The sequence below is a fragment of the Anoplopoma fimbria genome, chromosome 7, assembly GCF_027596085.1.
Source record: "Anoplopoma fimbria isolate UVic2021 breed Golden Eagle Sablefish chromosome 7, Afim_UVic_2022, whole genome shotgun sequence".
NCBI classification, from domain to species: domain Eukaryota; kingdom Metazoa; phylum Chordata; class Actinopteri; order Perciformes; family Anoplopomatidae; genus Anoplopoma; species Anoplopoma fimbria.
The window spans coordinates 12,475,259-12,494,176 of NC_072455.1; the positions used below are offsets into that span (position 1 = coordinate 12,475,259).

The window sequence follows — 18,918 nt, forward strand, 5'->3', positions numbered from 1 at the left end:
ATTTTCAACCTTCCTCGGCTCATACTCTCTGTTACTGCAGATCCTGATCGCCGACGCTCACCGAAATAAAAACTAGATTATGGTCCACCTGGTTTAACTGGGAACGACTGACACCGCAAAGCATTCAGTGCTGTAGGTTCTGATAATGTGACCTTGCTTAGGGGCACTGGAAGGCTTACTCCCTTGATTCCACACTCCGTTTAAATCAGATGCTCCCTATTCAGCAAAGCCTAACAATACCTTTCTCCCAGACTCCTTTTAGCGCTCCCATCTTTTTCACTTTAGAACGAGCGCTAACTGTTTCCGTCAGTCTTGCTCAACTGTTCCTCTCCCAATTCTCTGGGACACACTTTGTTTCACCCTTGTGTCAGGTACTGGAAATAACAAACAAAACAAAGAAATTCTCCCATAGCGCAAAAAGAAAGTTGAGTTATGTCAATATAGTGTTTGTGCATGAGGCAGGCCAACGCAAACACGATCCCTGTCTCCGTGCGTCCGGGAGATCGTATCGCTCTCCTGCCTCTTGCTTTTTCAATTCTTGGTCCCTGGCTTGCCCCTACATGTCTCCAAACAGCCAGGACACTGTTGTGCTGCTAACAATAACCTGTTGTGGTGGTGGTGGTGGTGTTTGGGTTGGAGGGGGCTAAGGTTTAGCCGACAGGTTTATCACACAGGTGCGAGAGCATCTTAACATAAGGGCATTTTAAAGGAAAAATTCACACGGAGACCCTGTTTGAAAACCAGATGATAGGCAGACAGTACAGAATGTACCAAAGCATCAAAGGTAATCCTCAGATTGTGGAGGCAGTTCCTCAGACTAATGACTCAAGTTCTTCTTTCATGAGCTTGAATTTTGCGTCAGCGCTCTGTAGTCACACAGTCAGAAATCTGTCACAAGACCTATTTCCAATTGTGGCCTAAAGTGGACCACATGGATACTGATGGTACAAGAGGGAGGTTGAGAGAGAAACTCTTTCATGAATATATGCCGCTAAAGCGACCACCAGCCGCACATCACTACATTCTAAAGAAGGTTCCCTTTTGACCAGCTGTTAGTAATGGATATATAGTTGTTAGCCGTGAATGGCTTGTAGACAAGAGATACAGTTTGGAGCTAATGAGCATCCGAGGGCTTTGGCCTGTTTTAGAAGATGCTGATGAAACAGGATCGCTGAAGAAAGGCCATAACTGGAATTCCATTGAAAGTAAATAGAGAACAGAGAATAGAGGAGCCTCTATCTCTCACTGTTGTGTCATATTGGGATGAGAATCTGGGGACTTTTCACATCTTATGCACTCAGTCATTCTCTGTTTTTAGCAGACGAGTGTTTTAGTATCTGGTGGTTATCTAAATGAGGTTTCAGACGCTTAACCACACATTTCTGCAGGAAACACTGAATCCTGGTGAGACTGCTGCTGTTTTTATTTTATCAAATGGTTTCATTCTCACCCCCGTCAGCTCACACTGACTGACAGCCAGCATCCGTGGTTCAAAACCTCAAGAGTGTGAAACCCGACCCACATTAGCTTTTTCTAACCCTTTGACTTCTTCTTATCTACAAACCTCGTGATGCACCTTGGCGTGCTGAACACACTACTAAACAGAAGTCAGGGTGAACTTCACTGCTTACTTCAGTCTGCAGGTTAGATAGTTAGATTGTTATTATCCTGTCAGCTGTAGCACAACAAAACAGCTTAAATCCAGCTAATTAACATTTAAATGTAAAAGTCGTGATTAATTAAAAATTGCCTATTAAACCCCTTTTAGATCACATTGAAAATACATGCAAAAAGATTTTGGTTTCGGATTTCTATATGCAAATATGATCATCTTTCCTTCCTGTAAAACAAAAAAATGGTGCATGCTCTCGTAAGCTAGTATCATGAGATCCATCCATCAATCAATCTGCAGATATTAGCGACAAGAGAGGTTTATGTGAGGCAAAAGTCCACTTTAGGTCTGTATTGCGAGTCATTCTAACCCCGTCCACTTTTTAGCGCTCCTTTTAAATCCCTCTTGTAATCGTACACTGCTCAAATATTCAGCTTCATAGGGGGGAACATCACGATTAAAGATGTTCCTACTTCAATTTCGCTGGGACTTTATTTTTGGCCACTAGGGTGGAAGCGGAACAACATTGACATATCGCATTTGGAGTCATGTGTTTGGTCACCTGGCAGATTAAATGTGAGGCCAATATTCACACTTCTGGTAGCTGTGGTTTGTTCTCTACCAACTACCCAGAAAGATATGTGGCTCTTTAGCTGCTAAATGCTCCGCTATGTTCTCCGGCTAGTTGCTAACTTTGTCTGTCTGTCGTGTTTGTTCCGTGGTTTCAATAGAAATATTCATTAGTGCTGCGTTTAGTCGCCTGTTATTAATATATGAACATTCATTTTTGCTGCCGCTAGAGTAAAAACCTTGCTATCAGCAACAGCCCTCAAAAGCCCATTCAGTCGGGTTGCCGTCCTCCCACTGTCAGTTATCTCTCTGCACAAAGCCTTCATAGATGCAAAAACAGCGAGGCATCACCACACGGCTGTACTTAGAACCGGCGGGGGAAAGTGCCAAGCTAAGCACTTACTGGGCTGGACCTCACAGGCCTTTTTCTCTCAGGAAGAAGCCACAGTTAGATCTTGGATCAACACATCTTTCTTCTTCTTTTTTTTTTTTTTCTTTTTCCACGGGTGGACAAACATCTGATACATCCCACTACCAGCATGTTTTCATTCAGGGCCCCCAGTGCTCCACACTGCAGCACACTCAAACATCCTGTGTGTGTGTGTGTGTGTGTGTGTGTGTGTGTGTGTGTGTGTGTGTGTGTGTGTGTGTGTGTGTGTGTGTGTGTGTGTGTGTGTGTGTGTGTGTGTGTGTGTGTGTGTGTGTGTGTGTGTGTGTGTGTGTGTGTGGCAGCTGGGTGTGTGATGTTTGCATGTGTGCGGTGAACTGCTCTCCTGTAACAACTGTACACACAGACACACACCACCATTGCCCTGGAAATCATGGTGGCAATTTAGACATTTTAATTATGGAATGGGGGTATTTTAAACCTGATAAAGTCTGAACATGCACCTGTGTATGGTTATGGCCTATTACCGTATTACAACTTAGAATGTGTACTTTAGTTTACAAGTGAGTCAATAACAAAGTTCAGCTGGCCATTAGAGAGAGAGAACACGATAAAAATCCTATCTACAGATGGAAATTTAGTGGTTAAAGCTGCACTATTGCTTTCAGTTTCATCTCAACAGTGTATGTGTGAGAAGTTCCTCTGTCCTATTTAATGACTAGATATTACATACAGTATAAACAATACATATGCAGTGTGTGTGTGTGTCAGACACCTGGCATTCATCTCAGTCAGCACCTATTGATCATGCTAACTACCATCATCACCCATGAATGGATGTCAATACAGCCCTTGTTTGCAAAAAAAACATCTGTCCTTTGCTCAGCACCACCATATTGACCTTTTATGCCATCATGCACATGTATAGTAAGATTGATATCCACATATTCCTGACACATGAGAAGATTGAAGTTAAGATCCAGAAGGCATTGTTCTTATGGAGAGTTCACACCAAATGCAAGTTTTCCGTGCAAAAAGAATGAGGTGAATTTACGGTGCTTTCGCAGCGTGCATGTGTCGAGAAAGCATTGAGATACTAACTTTGTTCTGCACAGGCTGTCTCTAGCTGACGTCATGTTTACATTGGCTGTCGTATTTTTTTAATAAATTGTGCCCTTTAGAGATTTTTTTGATCAACTGACGTCTTGATCAGAAATGTAGCTAAAAATGATAGTAGCCATCTGTGGGCAACTAGAGCTCTGCGATTTAAAAAGTTATCTTGTATTATATTACAGAGACCAAACTAAAATCTGTGTGTATAAATGTTTCTGTATACACATTACAGTTTATGTCGTATTCTTGACTAGATGACATTATTTTGAGTGTTGATTAAGCAGCTACAATCTTAGCATAGCAGATACTGATCAATCCGCATTCCATTCAAAAACACATGCATTTTCAAAGTAATTTGCTCATGTCTCGTGGACAGACATGATAAAGCATGAATTCAGACTAATGAGATAATTATTTCGGCACCCTTTTGAATCCGTTTATTGTAATTCAATCATAGAAAAATATGTTTAATCCGGGTTCATACCTCTAGCAAACCAGCTTCATTCAGCCCAGGTGGGACTTGCAGGATACAGTGAATACAGCTTGGTGAAACGCCGCCGGATGATGTTATGAACCCAGACAAAAGCAGCGTTTTTCGAAGACAAAGCAGCAAGACTGGTTATTTCGGCCATGTTTGAAGATGTAAAGAAACGCTGGTATCCAAGATGCTCTGAACAATCTCTTGGTATCTACATGGAGGTCAACTCTGGTGCATCTTGTGCGAGTGACGCCAAGAAACACAAATGTTCCCGTGGTCAACTTGGGACGAGTAAGGCGAGGCAAAAATGAGCTTTTTGTTCGGTGTGAACACAGCATTGTTCTAGAATGAATTACCCACAAAGTGTCTGCTTTCAAACTTTACTGAGTAACTCGACTAGCGCACCACTTTTAAGCTACGCCGGCATGAAGAGAGCACATTTAATGCATAGGTTAAGTATTTTTATTAAGCAGGAGACGTGACCTCAAATGTCAAGTGTAGAAGAAAAGGCATCGTCATTAAGTTACCCATCCATAAACATGGCTGCAACTCCAGCAGTAGCTTGCTGATTGGCATATCTGAGGGGTGCCTGGGGTGGGCTGGCGGGAGAGGAAAGGGGTCACCAGGGGTAGAGCTCAGCGGTGCTGCTGCTGGCTCAGAGTGAGTGTCAGTGGGTGATAAGGCAGAGGGGTCCAGCTGTCTGGCTCCGTTGTTTCTCTACTGTCTTTATTCTTTAGTCTGGAAAAGACAGGTAGGCAGAATCCAGAGGTCCTTGGCTCACATTGGATTAAAGAGCAGGTTACGTCTGGATATTTAAAAGACTTTAACATGAGAATGGACAGAATCCAGCTGAAGGTTTGTCGAAGCTACTGATGACAACAGTAGTTATAGTTCAAAGCCTCTAGAAGCCATTTTTTTAGTGTTGTATTGAACTTTGACCGTTTTCATATCCACAACAAAATGATTGCAAATTTCCTCGCTGTGGGACTACTAAAGGATTATCTTATTTTATCTTATCCTCTGAGGTTCAAAGTAGATTCTTGGGCTGCTTGAAATTCAGAGCTGGAACCTGGAGGTGATTAGCTTAGCTTAGCATAAAGACGGGATAAAATAGGAAACAGCTAGCCTGACTATGCCTTTTTCTTACTTTCATCATTATGAAAGTAAGAAAAATGTTATATTAATATTAGAAATTATAGAACACTATCTAAGCATACTTAAGTGCAGTGCAATCAAAATATCCAAGGGAACACTAATATCCATTTGCTGACCTGATCTTAGTTTTAATAAGACAGTGACCAGGGTCTAATACTGTACATCTGCACCATGTAGCCTGTCTTCACATTCTGTATACACTATGTACTGTAGGTGCAAAATGAGATGAGCCCACACAATGAGTGCACCACCATGCTTAGTCATGAAAGCCGCACGGTATGTGTGTGTATGTGTGCCTGTGTGTAGTTTGGGCCGGATGAGTGAGGGGGCAGAACAACAACTGCAGGGGAGGAGGAGAAAAAAGAAAAAAGAAAAAGAAGAGCAGACACTGGAAGGTCAGAGCGCACAGGAAGTAGAGAGGTTTCCAGAACTCAGCCAGAGTTTGTTGTTGTCTTTTCCCTTCTCCGGTCTGACGCCTCGTTCTCAGCTCCGCCTCTTTCTCAGCTCCGCCTCTTTCTCGCCACAGAGATCACAAGACAGTTCCCATGCAGATCAGTGAAAGACCTACATGTCTGTTTGTGGAGGAGAAAATGGCTCTGAGGATTAGCACACATTTGTTGTGAGTTTAGGAAGGAAACCAACTCAAAGGATGTTACAATCAGTTGTTGACTTTGTTATAGCTGGCATCTTTGAGATGGCTTTGTGGTCTTTTTAATCTTGACCTTTTTAGGATGAGGGTGTTTGAGTTTGGGACATGAGAAGGTATTTATTTATAACAACGTATTTGTGGGTTTTTGCTTCTTTTCCCCCCTTTCATCATTTGTAATTCATTTGGTTTTGTTCCGCTTTATTGACAACTGTCTAAGTATATTTTTTTTAAATACCTACATGGAACATCACCTTGGTTGCAACTTCAACCTTTGTGTGTCTCAAAACGTATCTTAAATGTTGTTTAACAAGACAGGCAAGTGACTTCCGAAGCTTTATCTCGTGTAATTTAATTCAAATCATGTCTTTGAAGCAGTTCCACTTCCTCAAAGACAATTTAAGTCCATATTGATGTCAAGAAACACATCCATGTTAATTTTAGGTCTCTACAATCACAGACTGAATGTCAAGTGATATTACAGCCCCTTTCTAGTGAAGAAGTTCCTGAGCCGTAGTTCCTGGTTCTTTGTATTACTGGTTGTGTTGGAGTCGTCATATTTACGTTGTCAGAACAGCAGCGCTCCCTCCAAACCCTACCTTCCAGTCAGTAATGGCCCTCTGTCTGAGTTTGGAAGATTAATGCTAAAGAAGGTTAAACTTCAACACATGATCACTGGATTGTTAATAAGTGACCGTCCTCAGGGCCTCACAGCATTTAACCTGGCAACAGACACAGATACTGCACAAGTTATGATCTGGTAATCCCCAGTACAATGTTACACCACATTTGTAACTGAATGAAGGTAATGAAATTATAGATGACACTGACTTTTTCAACCTGGAGAGGCGATACCTGACAAACCTGATAAACAGCATAGCACGGAGAGCTTCGTACATTAAATACGTCATTAAGCGGGTCAACTCACTCCACTATGCAGGGTGATAAAACAAGGATGTAACAATAAAACTGACAATTAAGGTGTCAGGTTTAATTTAATCATAACACTGTAGTGAAGAGAAGGCGTTCACAAAAAAAATCTTCCATAGTCTTTATGTAGGTATGCGTATATTTATATATTTATTTATGTATACTTGTATATCTGTATATGTATGTATAAATGTGTATATACACATATATATATATGTATATTCACACATGTTTATATTTACACATGTATATATACATTATGTGAAAATATACATGTATATGTATGAATAGTATTTGACGTGTGTATATGTTTTTAATAACAAATGCCTAAAGTAGTGATTTATCAAAGGTACTTAATGTGTTCAAAAAGGCTAGTTTACCTATTTAAGATAAAACAAGGTGATGTGGTAATGGCAGTAAAAGGGGGTCTGCAACATTAATTTACGCACAAATTCTCTTTTCTTGTGATTTTAGAGATGAGGCCTATTGTGAATTGGGTCGCGATGGTTTTGTCATTTTTAAGAAGTTGTGGGAAACACCAAAAAACACTGGTGTTAATGGTGAATGTTAGAACCTGAATCACATTTCTATCTTTAGATACATTAAAGGAGAACAAAACGCCTCCTCAGACTGAGTGCTGAGTCTTCTAGTTATAAGTCACTTGTGTCCTGGTTTGTAAACTGACTGACGTTGCCTTGTCTCTACACCCGGTGAACTTAGTGCGTGCCTCCGAGCTGAGACGAAACTCCAGCGCTAGTTTCATCTTCCGCACTGTGATTATGCCCTATCACTCTCTCTCACTCTCTCACTCACTGGCTGCCTGGTCAGAAGTTGCCAGACTGTCTGTCAGCCTATGGCCTCGTCCCTCGGGGGACAAAGCTCCCGTTCTTCCTGGGGAAAACCCCCGCCCTGGCGGAATTCTCCCTTTCGCCTACGGGTGCAGTGCAGGGAGGGGGAGGAGGGAGGGAGGGAGGAAGGAAGGTAGAGGGAGCATAGAGGAGGCTTAGGTTGAACCGATGTGGCTTTTTAAAAGCCAATACAGATATTTTAATTTTGGTCAGTGGTTTGTTTGTTTTTCAGATATTTTAGTCTTATTTCCTGGTTTAAAAAATGAACACAAAACATCAGCTGTTCAGCCACCTCCAGCGATAGCTGCATCATGCTGACACACTGACATATCAGTCTAAATGCCAGAGATTTGGAGGGGGTGCTGAATGATACACGAGAAAAATGCGCCGAGCGATGGAGATGGGGACGGAGCTCCAGCGTTGAAATGTGGAGAAAACGTAATTAAGTGAGGTGCAGAGTGACGGAGCAGAGAGCGGCTCTGTGGAGCTGACTTTTGCATCTGGCATGTTGCGGTGACGGGACTGGGTGTTTGGAGAGAAAGTGGCCTGCAGCCGAAAGGTCACGGCCTCTATGACTACATGTACTGTATGCTCAGCAACGGCCACGTGTCCTCTCTAATGTCCTTGAGCAGGACGTTGACCCTGTCCAGGCTTTTGCTCTCGGTATCTCAGGTGCTGTAAATGCAGTCCAATGCTAAGCCCCCTTAAGTGTCTGTTACTACGCCAGTCAAGTTCTGCTTTCTCAAACGACACCTTTGCAGCTCACAATGATACCAATGGCAGATTTACCAGTGGAAATTATTACTGGAATACTGGAAGTTACTTTTGAAACAATAGGGTCCTTCATTTCAGACTGAAGCAGAATTCTCATTTCCAGCCGATATCTCTTTATTTTGCCAGCTAGTGTGACAACTGGCTTGCAGGTTTAGATCTAGCTAGCTAGCTAATTAAACTAACGTTAGCTCCACGAGCTGCTTGAACACACTGTATCCAGTCTTTGGGTGTTTTTTTTTCAACTTCAGCACCTATCATAAATCAATAATAAACTGTGTAGCCCAAATACAGACACTCAGACCCTTGAGGACCAATCTAGTGTTTTCCACTAGTTTGAGTAATTAATTCATGTTTGCCCTTGGGCAAATCCCATGCTATTTTCATTGTTTCCTGCACAAAAAATTGAAATCCATCAAAATCAATTTTGTTGCTTATCATTGACATATCCCAGAATCCCCTTAGTATTTAGCATATAGAATATAATAACATGTTTGTGTTTGTTTTTCATGAAAAACAACAGCAGCATTATATAAACCAACTGTCATTTAAAGAATGAATATATTGTGATCAGGACGGCTGTTGGATAAAAGATTTAACTCTGTGAAAGTGGAAAATAATATAATTGGAAAAAATGATTTAACTGGATCTGTTTGAAATCCATGTTAAGCTTCTGTAATGTGACGTATTTCCCAGTGAAATGGAATGATTGATTGCAAAACCGCATTTGATTGAACCGCTAAAAGGTGGGCGGGCTTAGAATGTATCGCGATACAGATTGGTTGAAAGTTGGTATTAGCTTACATAAGCACACGTCATATTTTGTTTTACAGGAAGTAAAGCTCATTGGATTTTGATATAAAAATACAAATGAATAGATTTGTTTTCATTTAGAAGGGTTAATTAAAAATATTTTATATTTTTAAAATCAGCCCTTGAACGCACCATGCAAAATTCCCTGACAATGGGATCCTCGCTAAGCGAGTGGCGCGTTGAGTCAGTCCCAGCACCAAACTCTGCAGGTAGGAGTCATGTCTGCAACTGACACTCTCTTGTTTCTGCATAACAAACAATACCAAACACAGTCCTGTTGTCATGGTGATCTGTCACGGTGCTTTTGTGGCGACATTGTTGGTTTCACCTCAAGAAGACGCTCTGTCTGGGCAAGACTGATCTAGTCATGATACTCGCCGTTATTTTTTGCTGAAAGATAGGTGTACTTCCTGTTCTGATCGCCACCTTTTGTGAACACGCCTCCTCAAAATGTGATCCCAGGTGAGAGATACCAGAGGATGCAGGTGAAAAATCCTGTTTATCTTTATTGTATAACCCAAATAAAATGTATGTAAATCCAATGAAGATCAGAGATAATTGTTTTCATGGTTCCCTCCGCAGTATTTTGAAGTTACCCCGTCCGGACTTCAGTGCACTACTTTAAACTTTCCAGTGTTGTCTTGAAGATGTCTTCTGCAGACTTAACGTTATGTGGGTCAGCAGCCGATTTGGACACAGTGCGTTGCCACATACCGTCCAGTAAGCAGCTGACTAATGCGACAGCCGTCGTCCGTGTGGTGGTGGCGGTTGGAGGAGGGAAGGCTGAACTGCAGATGCACTCTGCCTTAGCTCAGGAAGTGGAAGAAAAATGTGGTGTGTATTTGTGCTGAAGCTGCTAAAAGGCTTTTGTTCCCTGTGTGGATTTGCATGTTCGTTTCAATGTTTAGTTATATATGTGCACGCATGAGTGTGTTTACAGGCAGGCTATATCCGTCTAGTAAGTGCAGAGACATTTCTATGCATTGGTTATGTATTTTTATTATGTGTGTGTTATGAATTTGGCAGAACCCTTCAATAAATCTATGTGTGTGATTGTGAACATGTGCTGGTGTAATATAGGCCCAAGGCCAGGGATTTATAATCTGCGTCTCTCCCAGCAGGACTCCGAAGTTAAATGTTTATCACAGGTTGCATAGAATACTATCCACTAAACTTTTTTGTCATTATGACTCGGCAAAAATCCGAACTTGAGGCTTTGAAACGGCAGTCCACAAACCAATGGATGATTTTACGATCCACCACTGCGTCCACTTCCTATATACAGTCCATGCTTTAGACAGAGCCAAGCTTCCCCTTGTTCCCAGTCTTTATGCTAAGCTAGGCTAAATGTGTCCTGACGTCTCATCTCACAGAAAGCGTTTGAGCATATTTGTTCTCATGCTTGATTAAACACGATTTGGCGCTTTTCCCAAACTAGCTTTAACAAAAATATTGCCTGTTATTGTCTTCTCATCACAATGTGATTCCATTGAAAGACGCTCAATTATCACATTAGATTATCGCCCCGCTTTAAGAGCACCCATATTGTACACTTCTGGGAGTGTGTGTGTGTGTGTGTGTGTGTGTGTGTGTGTGTGTGTGTGTGTGTGTGTGTGTGTGTGTGTGTGTGTGTGTGTGTGTGTGTGTGTGTGTGTGTGTGTGTGTGTGTGTGTGTGTGTGTGTGTGTGTGTGTGTGTGTGTAGACATTTCTAGAGTGTGTTGTATAAAGTACCTCGTGTGTCTATCTGGTTGCCCACGTAGAATGAGTGCTTTGTGTGTGTGTGTGACATGCTTGCCATTTTCTATAACTTTGGGCAACCACTGTTAGCTCTCAATCATATGATAACCATCGTCACCTCTGTCTCAGTCGCCTCCAGCTCGTTATACTGCGGCACCTCCACTTCCCTCCCACCTGTGCCTGTCAGCGTTCTGGTGTCACGTGACGCCTCTCAACCCTCAGTTTCCTAAAATAGCGTGCACAGCAAGCCGGAACAACATCATCAGATTTTAAAAAGTATTTTTTTTAAAAGTAAGGGCCCGTCACCGGAGGCTAATTGGCCTGACACCGGTGTCACTTCCTGGAAGTGGGGTGACGGTGCAGCGAGTAAGCACCCGGGTGGAAATAGGGGTGACTGACCGGGGCTTGTTTTTACCAGGGGCTGACTGGCAGGTAGACAAAAGAAGTGGAGTAAGAGATCAGGGCCTGATGCAGTAATTACCAGCACCCCCTTCAACACCACCTCCCTCCCTGAGGGCATGTTGAATTGACAGAAACAATGACTCAACCATAGAATGGACAGAAATTGATTTTCTGCGAAAAAGGTTAAATGAGCGGGCAGTTTCTCTCTCACTGTAGAGGTTGTTTTTGTTTTGGCCATTGGCTACTTTTGTTACTTTTGTTGTTTGTGTCTTCGTCTCGAGGCAGAAGTCAATGGAAAAGTTTGTGATGGACATACCTTGATGTTGTTTTTTCTCCCCCATTAAAAAAAGAAGCGGTCTGGCTGTCAGGAATGTGAGGTCAAAGCCTCCATTGATTATCTGTCTGTCTTTGCACTTGTCTCCATCTTTTAAAACAGAATGGACAAAAATCACATAAGCTGCTGCTGTGGAAGGTGTCTGCATGTGTGTGTGGTTTCAGCACTTTCAACTGGGTGCTGGAATTGCTGTGCCTAAAACATTATGAAAGGACCAAGTCTCCCATCCCTTTTAAAGTTCACACACACACACACACACACACACACACACACACACACACACACACACACACACACACACACACACACACACAGCAGACAACACAATCTCTTGTGATTCACTCCTTTGTGACGTCAAACCAGCCGCCTCTGGGCTACGAGGCTCTGTACAGGATGCCAGAGAGAGAGAGGGAGACAGACAAAGACATAGACAACAAAGAGAGAAAGAGAGAGAATCATCTGTATGTGTGGCAAAAGACACATTTCATATTTGTTGGGTTAAAGGAAAAGAAAGTCTCTGGAGGATTTTCAGCAAAAGAAGAAGAGCGCCGAGCCCAGAGAGTCAGAAAGTGACTGCAAATAGCAGGACTCTTACTTCCCTATAATAAGTCAAATTCTTTGCTGCTTCTCCTCCCTGCGTTTGATGGCCGGCCTAACCCTGCATCTGCCCAGCCCTGCCAACAAAGGGGAAGAGAGGCACGGGCGGCCGATCATACCGAGGCATGTGATACAGAGTCACACCGCAGCAACCGAGGTCCTCGGCGTTACATTCTATTTTCATGGAAACAAAGCCTTCCAACGCCGCGTGGTCGCACAACACTGGCTGGTTACCAGAATGTGTTTACTTATAGGGTTATTACATTTTACAGTGTATACTTTTCTCATTTCGGATTTCGCCGTTTGCGTCTATGTTTAGAGGCCTATTCTTGAGTATCAGTCATCCGTATCTGATTGATCCATTATGTTGCTGCTGTCAGGGTTGTCCCTCCCTGTCAATAAGGGTCAATCAATCTGATTCTGTGTATCAACTCTAGACTTTTTTTTTTTAATGAAATGGCTCTGGTTTTTGGCATATTCAAGTAAGAAAATGTACCTATTCTCAGTATATTTACTGGTCCAAGTAAGCACAGCAAGGTCAAAGTTGTGTTGACATCTGAGTTAAAACTCTGCTATACTTGGTTTAAAGCTTAAAGTTTTTTAAGAGTGCAGGTTATGCTGTTGTGTATTTAGTTCAAAAGCATTTGAATAACTATATTCGTAGTTAGAACCTGCAACACATTGAAATATATTCATTTTATGTAATCTAGGTTAATAAAGAAACATTCCATTTGCAACCAGGTTAAGCTCAGTTTTAACCAACAAATCTGTGTTCACTGGGGTCATGTGATTTACAGAGATATGACCAACAGATTTGGCAACTCCAGTGTGCTTTTGCAATTGTAGTTATTTGTATTTACTAAAACAGTTGGGACACTGCACACTGGTGTACTGTGAGGTACTGTGATCAGAGCCTGTGATGCGGGTCTTAGTGTCAAATATTATTCATTCATTTATTTTTGATTCTTCCCCATTACTACTTGTTTGCTGATGTTTTGATATATGTACTGTGATTATTATTCCACTTACATTCATGCCATATTTAACAGATTTGCCCTAAAACACAGTAACTGCCTAGTATTTTTGGTTTGACGGCGTTTCAGCAGCGTATAAAGCCTCCAGTTTCTCAGTCAAGATAACGAATGCGAGTCAGCCGATCCCTGCAGAGCTTAAATTGTCTTTCTGTGTCTGCAAGAAATAGCAGAACATAATCATGGATTATTTTCACACGGCAAGAGTAAGATTATCAACTCTGACAAAACGCTGTCAAACAACCTTGTTACTGCTCTATTCAACTACAAGCACTTATATGCTTTGTTCACTTTGCTGAAAGTGAAATTAGTGACATTAGATTGGGTCTACTGTTCTTCATTTAAACTGCGTTATTGTGGTTTTCATTTAGCCCACGGGAAGTCACTCAGGAGAGCGAGGTTTGCCTCTGACGGGAGCTTAAAGTGGTCTCAACACTTTTGTCATGACTTTTTTTTTTATCCGCTCAGAAAATATGATAATAAGATGTTAAGGTTATCATTGGGAAAAATGTTAATATGAAATAAAAACAGACTTAAAAAATCTTCTTAAACTGTTTTTGTATTTTGAAATGAATTATTAAGTAAAATAATATAATAGTGAGTTTTATCATTTATATATTTCGTACTATTTATAAATATGTATGTTTATTTTATTATATTGTTTTTTATTTATTTGATATTCAACATTTCCTGTAACTGCTTCACAATAAAAGCCCTTTAGTGGATCTAGTGGTGGGAAGCTTTTAATATGAGGCAGCAGCCAGGAAGTAGGAAGTGTTTGGCTTACACGTCTTAACCCAGCAATCACAGCACACAGGAGCTACTGGACTCTGAGCATTCATTTTCAAAATGGCACTTCCTCTCTTTTTGCCCATGTGACTTGCATGTTGTCAAATGCAAGTCGACTCAGTCGTAGCATAGGATACATTGTTTGTCACTGTCAGTTTGGATTGTAGGGGCATAAAGACAATAGGAAGTGAGAAAATGTGCGTAATGAAGAAAGGCTTAGTGCTTGCAGTGATGCATTTAGTTGTATTTTAATCACTTAAAACATATTTAACTCTTTAAAACCTTTCACCTCTCTTTCTTTCCCTCCTCTTCCTCCCTCCCTTCCTCCAGTCCTCCTGGCTCAGCCCATAGAGAATGAATGTATGGAGGGTCTGACGTTGAAGATCACAGACTTCGGCCTGGCGAGGGAGTGGCACAAGACCACCAAGATGAGCACCGCCGGCACCTACGCCTGGATGGCCCCCGAGGTCATCAAGTCCTCCACCTTCTCCAAGGGCAGCGACGTCTGGAGGTGAGCGATCATGTTCAGGGTTTTTCAGTACAGGATTTTTTATTAGGTGTGAAGGTGCTCTTAAATGGTATTCATGTTATCACACCCCTTTTAAAGGAATAGTTTTCTCATCTTAGGAAACACACTTATTGGCTTTTCACTTTTTTGCTGAGAGGTACATGGGAAGATCAACACCACGCTAATGTCTGTACGCTAAATTTGAAGCTAGGGTTTTAGCAATTTAGTGTATTAAAATGTCAAACTATTCCTTTAAAGGTGCAAATTTTATGAGATGAAATTGGCATGCTAACCAGCTCCATCCGGCCCGTCCTGTCCTGTAATACCACTTGTTACTGGACAAGACAGTGAGTCACTTCAGAGTCCAGTCTGTCCCCAGTCCAACATGAGAGGATGAAGAAGTAGAGCTGGTCATAGTGACAATGACATGCTCCTTTAGGTTGCAGTAATGTAGACCTTAGAATACAATAAAAAGTATGTTATTAAAAAAAATAAAAAAGTTTTGTTCTGTATAATTATAGATCTAAAATTGGATTATATTATAAAATGATACAAACTTGTGTTGTGATGTCAACATGGGGCTAATAATAGGCAACTAAAGAGACTTTAAGGTAGTCAACATGACTTCACCCATTGGTTTTCTTGACTGACGTTTTGAAGCCTCGAGTTCGGTGTTTTGTCTTTCACCATGTTGGATTACGGTCGTTGCAATCTTGGCTTTTTGCCACCAGTAAGTGACCATATTTGGACGGCGGAGGAGTAACGTAAAGACGCTGTATATGGCTCAGGTAGTGGAAGCGACCTATAAATCATAAGGTAGCCCGCCCTAAAGCATTTTGAGTTTCCCCCTGATGGTCAGTAGAGAGAATGCAAGTTTCAGACACTTTTGCATTTGCTTCACTCTTTAGAACCGGAGGTCTCCTCCTGCTTTTAGTATATAAACAGTAGTGTGCAGTGATGATCTGCAGGATAGTGCACCTGCTGCCGCAGTCTGAGGACAGAAAGTGTGGTAGACATAGAGGGGAGAGGTTAAAAAGTGCAGGGAGAAGTGATGGTGGGAGACAGAGTGATGGCGAGTATGATGGATTGCAGTGAGACCGACCCGCGGCCACGTGACGGCGTCTCTTCAAAGGGCTGCTCTGTGCTTTGTTGTGGGACATCTGTACTGCACACTGTCCCATTGTCTTCGGCACAGATTGAGAAGGAGGCCACACACTAGACCTAACCACAGCCCTTTATCTGGGAATAGTTCTGTGTGTGTGTGTGTGTGTGTGTGTGTGTGTGTGTGTGTGTGTGTGTGTGTGTGTGTGTGTGTGTGTGTGTGTGTGTGTGTGTGTGTGTGTGTGTGTGTGTGCATATCTGTGTGTGTTTGGCCAAATCTACACAGAAAGAGAAGAGTCCCTTGATTATGGTTTGTGGTTTTATAATGATGGCTCAAACAACTGTGTGATTTGTTGAGAGGGGATTCATGATGGCTTCTAAGTGCCATATATGAACTTGCATGTGGGATGAAGAGAGCTGGGCTGTTTTTGCTCAGCAGTAGGGAACAAGATAAACAATTTATTAAAGCAGTAATACATATTCACGGCTTTGCTGCATTGTGGTTGTGGCAGTTACTCTCATATGCTATGGTTTCATTTATAATCCAGTGGATTTGGACCATTTAATCCACTCTTAAATGGGTCTTTGCAGCCCCACACAGAGCCTATGTGGAACCAATTGAACACGCTGTTACATAGAACCTTTTTGAAAGCGTCCTTGAGAACATCAAAAAAGGGTTCTGCTGTGGTGCAAGCTACTTAAGGAATTTTCTGGTGCTTTAAGTTAGTGTGTATTTTTTTAACTACCCTAATGGGATCTCACACACACATCCTCTCCGTTTCCATCTCCACCGTCTATCAACAACAAACCCACGCAAGCTCATTTTCCCAGCAAATCACGGCATGAATCTGGAAAACAGCAAAAAAAAAAAAAAAAAAAAAGAGAATGTAGCGAGCTGAGCAGGCGGCCCTGCTCTGAAAGTGAAGGGTAATCTTTTTGTTCTACTGTTCTCTTCTCATCTGTCCACGGCCCGCTTGTCCCTAAGGCCGCCACGTGAAGACAGCGACCGCCTCTGGGAGCGGCGAGCAGCGCTTCAGCACAGTCACAGTGTGTGGAAGTTGTAATTAAAGAACTAAAATAAAAAAAGGCTGCGGCCTGTGCTCTCCACTTAGTGAGCCTCCACAGTGTGTTCAGTCAGGTCCAGGCGAGGGCTAATTGACAGTGTTTGGATCCAAGTCCTGCGCCACGCTTCATCATCTTAGGACACAGGGCTGCTCCCATTGTGTGTGTGTGTGTGTGTGTGTGTGTGTGTGTGTGTGTGTGTGTGTGTGTGTGTGTGTGTGTGTGTGTGTGTGCGTGTGCTTTTGTGTATTTCTGTTTGTACAAGTTTTGCATGCATGAGTTCACATTTCTTTGTAAGCACATGTTTCATCAGGCAAAAATGTTCCATTGCACAAATGTGTCTTAGTTCTGTTCCGTCACTTCCATGACAATGACTGTAATGTGAAGATATGATGTGCTGTAGGGAGTAGAAAAAATGACCATGAAATATTTAAACACCGTAGACGACTCAAGGTTTTATCTTCTGTGTCAGTTCAGAACTAGATGAGCCAATAACCTTGTTAAAACACCATCATATACAGTATTTGAATTCTCCTTTTGGAATCTATTGGTATCTATGCTGCAAATGTGTTTGTAGGCATGAGACAAAAATATTGTATCAGATTTGGCACATTTCATATATCGCAAAAAAAACCAAAAACATAATGAGACAGGATTGGTCCAGTTTTATTTTAGATAATATTTATTTTTCCAATTAACACTTGAAATGATGATGGTACTTGAAAATGTCAAGGTATTACAAAATGTAAACCATTCTTTGCTGTTTCATTTGAACCTCTATACTTGGGATTTCATCAAACTTATTTTTTTCCCTTTTTCCAGAATGTACCAAAACACTGGCAATGAGGAATATCTTGGGTAGATAATAATGAGAATAAATATGAAACAAAGTTTAAATCTTAACCTCTAAAAAAAGAAAATAGAACAATTTACCAAATATATATATAATATATATATTTTTATATATATATATATATATATATTATTATATATATATATATATTATATATATATATATTATATATATTTATATATATATTTATATATATATATATTTATATATATATATATATATATATATATATATTATATAAATATATATCCTTTATGCAAACTCCACACAGAAGGTTGTCTGTATATATTGATACTGCACTGGTCAGATTAAATATTATATAACAATATTCAAAAATATGCTGATAGTGCGGTGCTGCCTGTGTTGCAAAAACACAGTATGAAGCGTGTTTTCCAGGATGTATTTTGTGTCTAATTCTGGACTGAGTGTACTGTCTCATGTTGTCCCCCCTCCAGCTATGGTGTTCTGCTGTGGGAGCTGCTAACAGGAGAGGCGCCCTACAAAGGGATAGATGGACTTGCTGTCGCCTACGGAGTCGCTGTCAACAAGCTGACCCTGCCCATCCCCTCCACGTGCCCGGAACCCTTCGCTCAGCTCATGTCAGGTGGGACACGTGTTTGGAAATGTAATCAGAATACACCCAGTGCACTGTTTAGGCAAATTACTTTCAGTCCAGCGGTGTGAGAGTTCTCTTGCCTGAGATCAAATTGGTGTACCCGGCACGCTCTCCTCCCATTTCCCAGAGGCTGGGTTGAAATTGAGAAAACATAGTGCTGTGTGTTGTTAATGACTGTCCGCGGAGAGGAAGTGTTTTGTCCTGCAACTTAGTTGTGCAATATGTTTGTGTTCTTCCTTTGTTCAGTTTCAAGTTAAAAAGAAATGTCCTCTGGGTACTTTATAACATTCTACCAGGAGCCTGTCATCCACCTTTGCCAAAAAGTAGTCACTAACAGATAACAGTCTTTCTGCTGAGCCCCTTGTCTTGATATCTGCTTGTCTTTTACGGTTGTGTTTAAAAAAAAAAAAAAGAGATCACTGCACAAAACCACCGATAGCCACCTCAGAGGATTAATTAATTATCGGATTGGTTTTTTTATCTGCTTGTAATGCAGCAAATTATGCAAAACCCCCCGCAGCAAGTTAATTAAGCATAACACTTTGAATAAGTGATCAGCTTGA

General features: G+C 41.4%; 1 protein-coding gene across 1 annotated transcript in view; it reads left to right on the forward strand.

Annotated features, from left to right (window-relative positions):
* LOC129093459 (mitogen-activated protein kinase kinase kinase 11) overlaps positions 1 to 18,918 on the forward strand; it is a 34,417-nt gene that overhangs the window by 2,737 nt on the left and 12,762 nt on the right. The window contains 2 exon segments of the mRNA XM_054601486.1: positions 14,546 to 14,726; positions 18,195 to 18,343. Coding sequence (XP_054457461.1) covers positions 14,546 to 14,726; positions 18,195 to 18,343 — 330 coding nt within the window.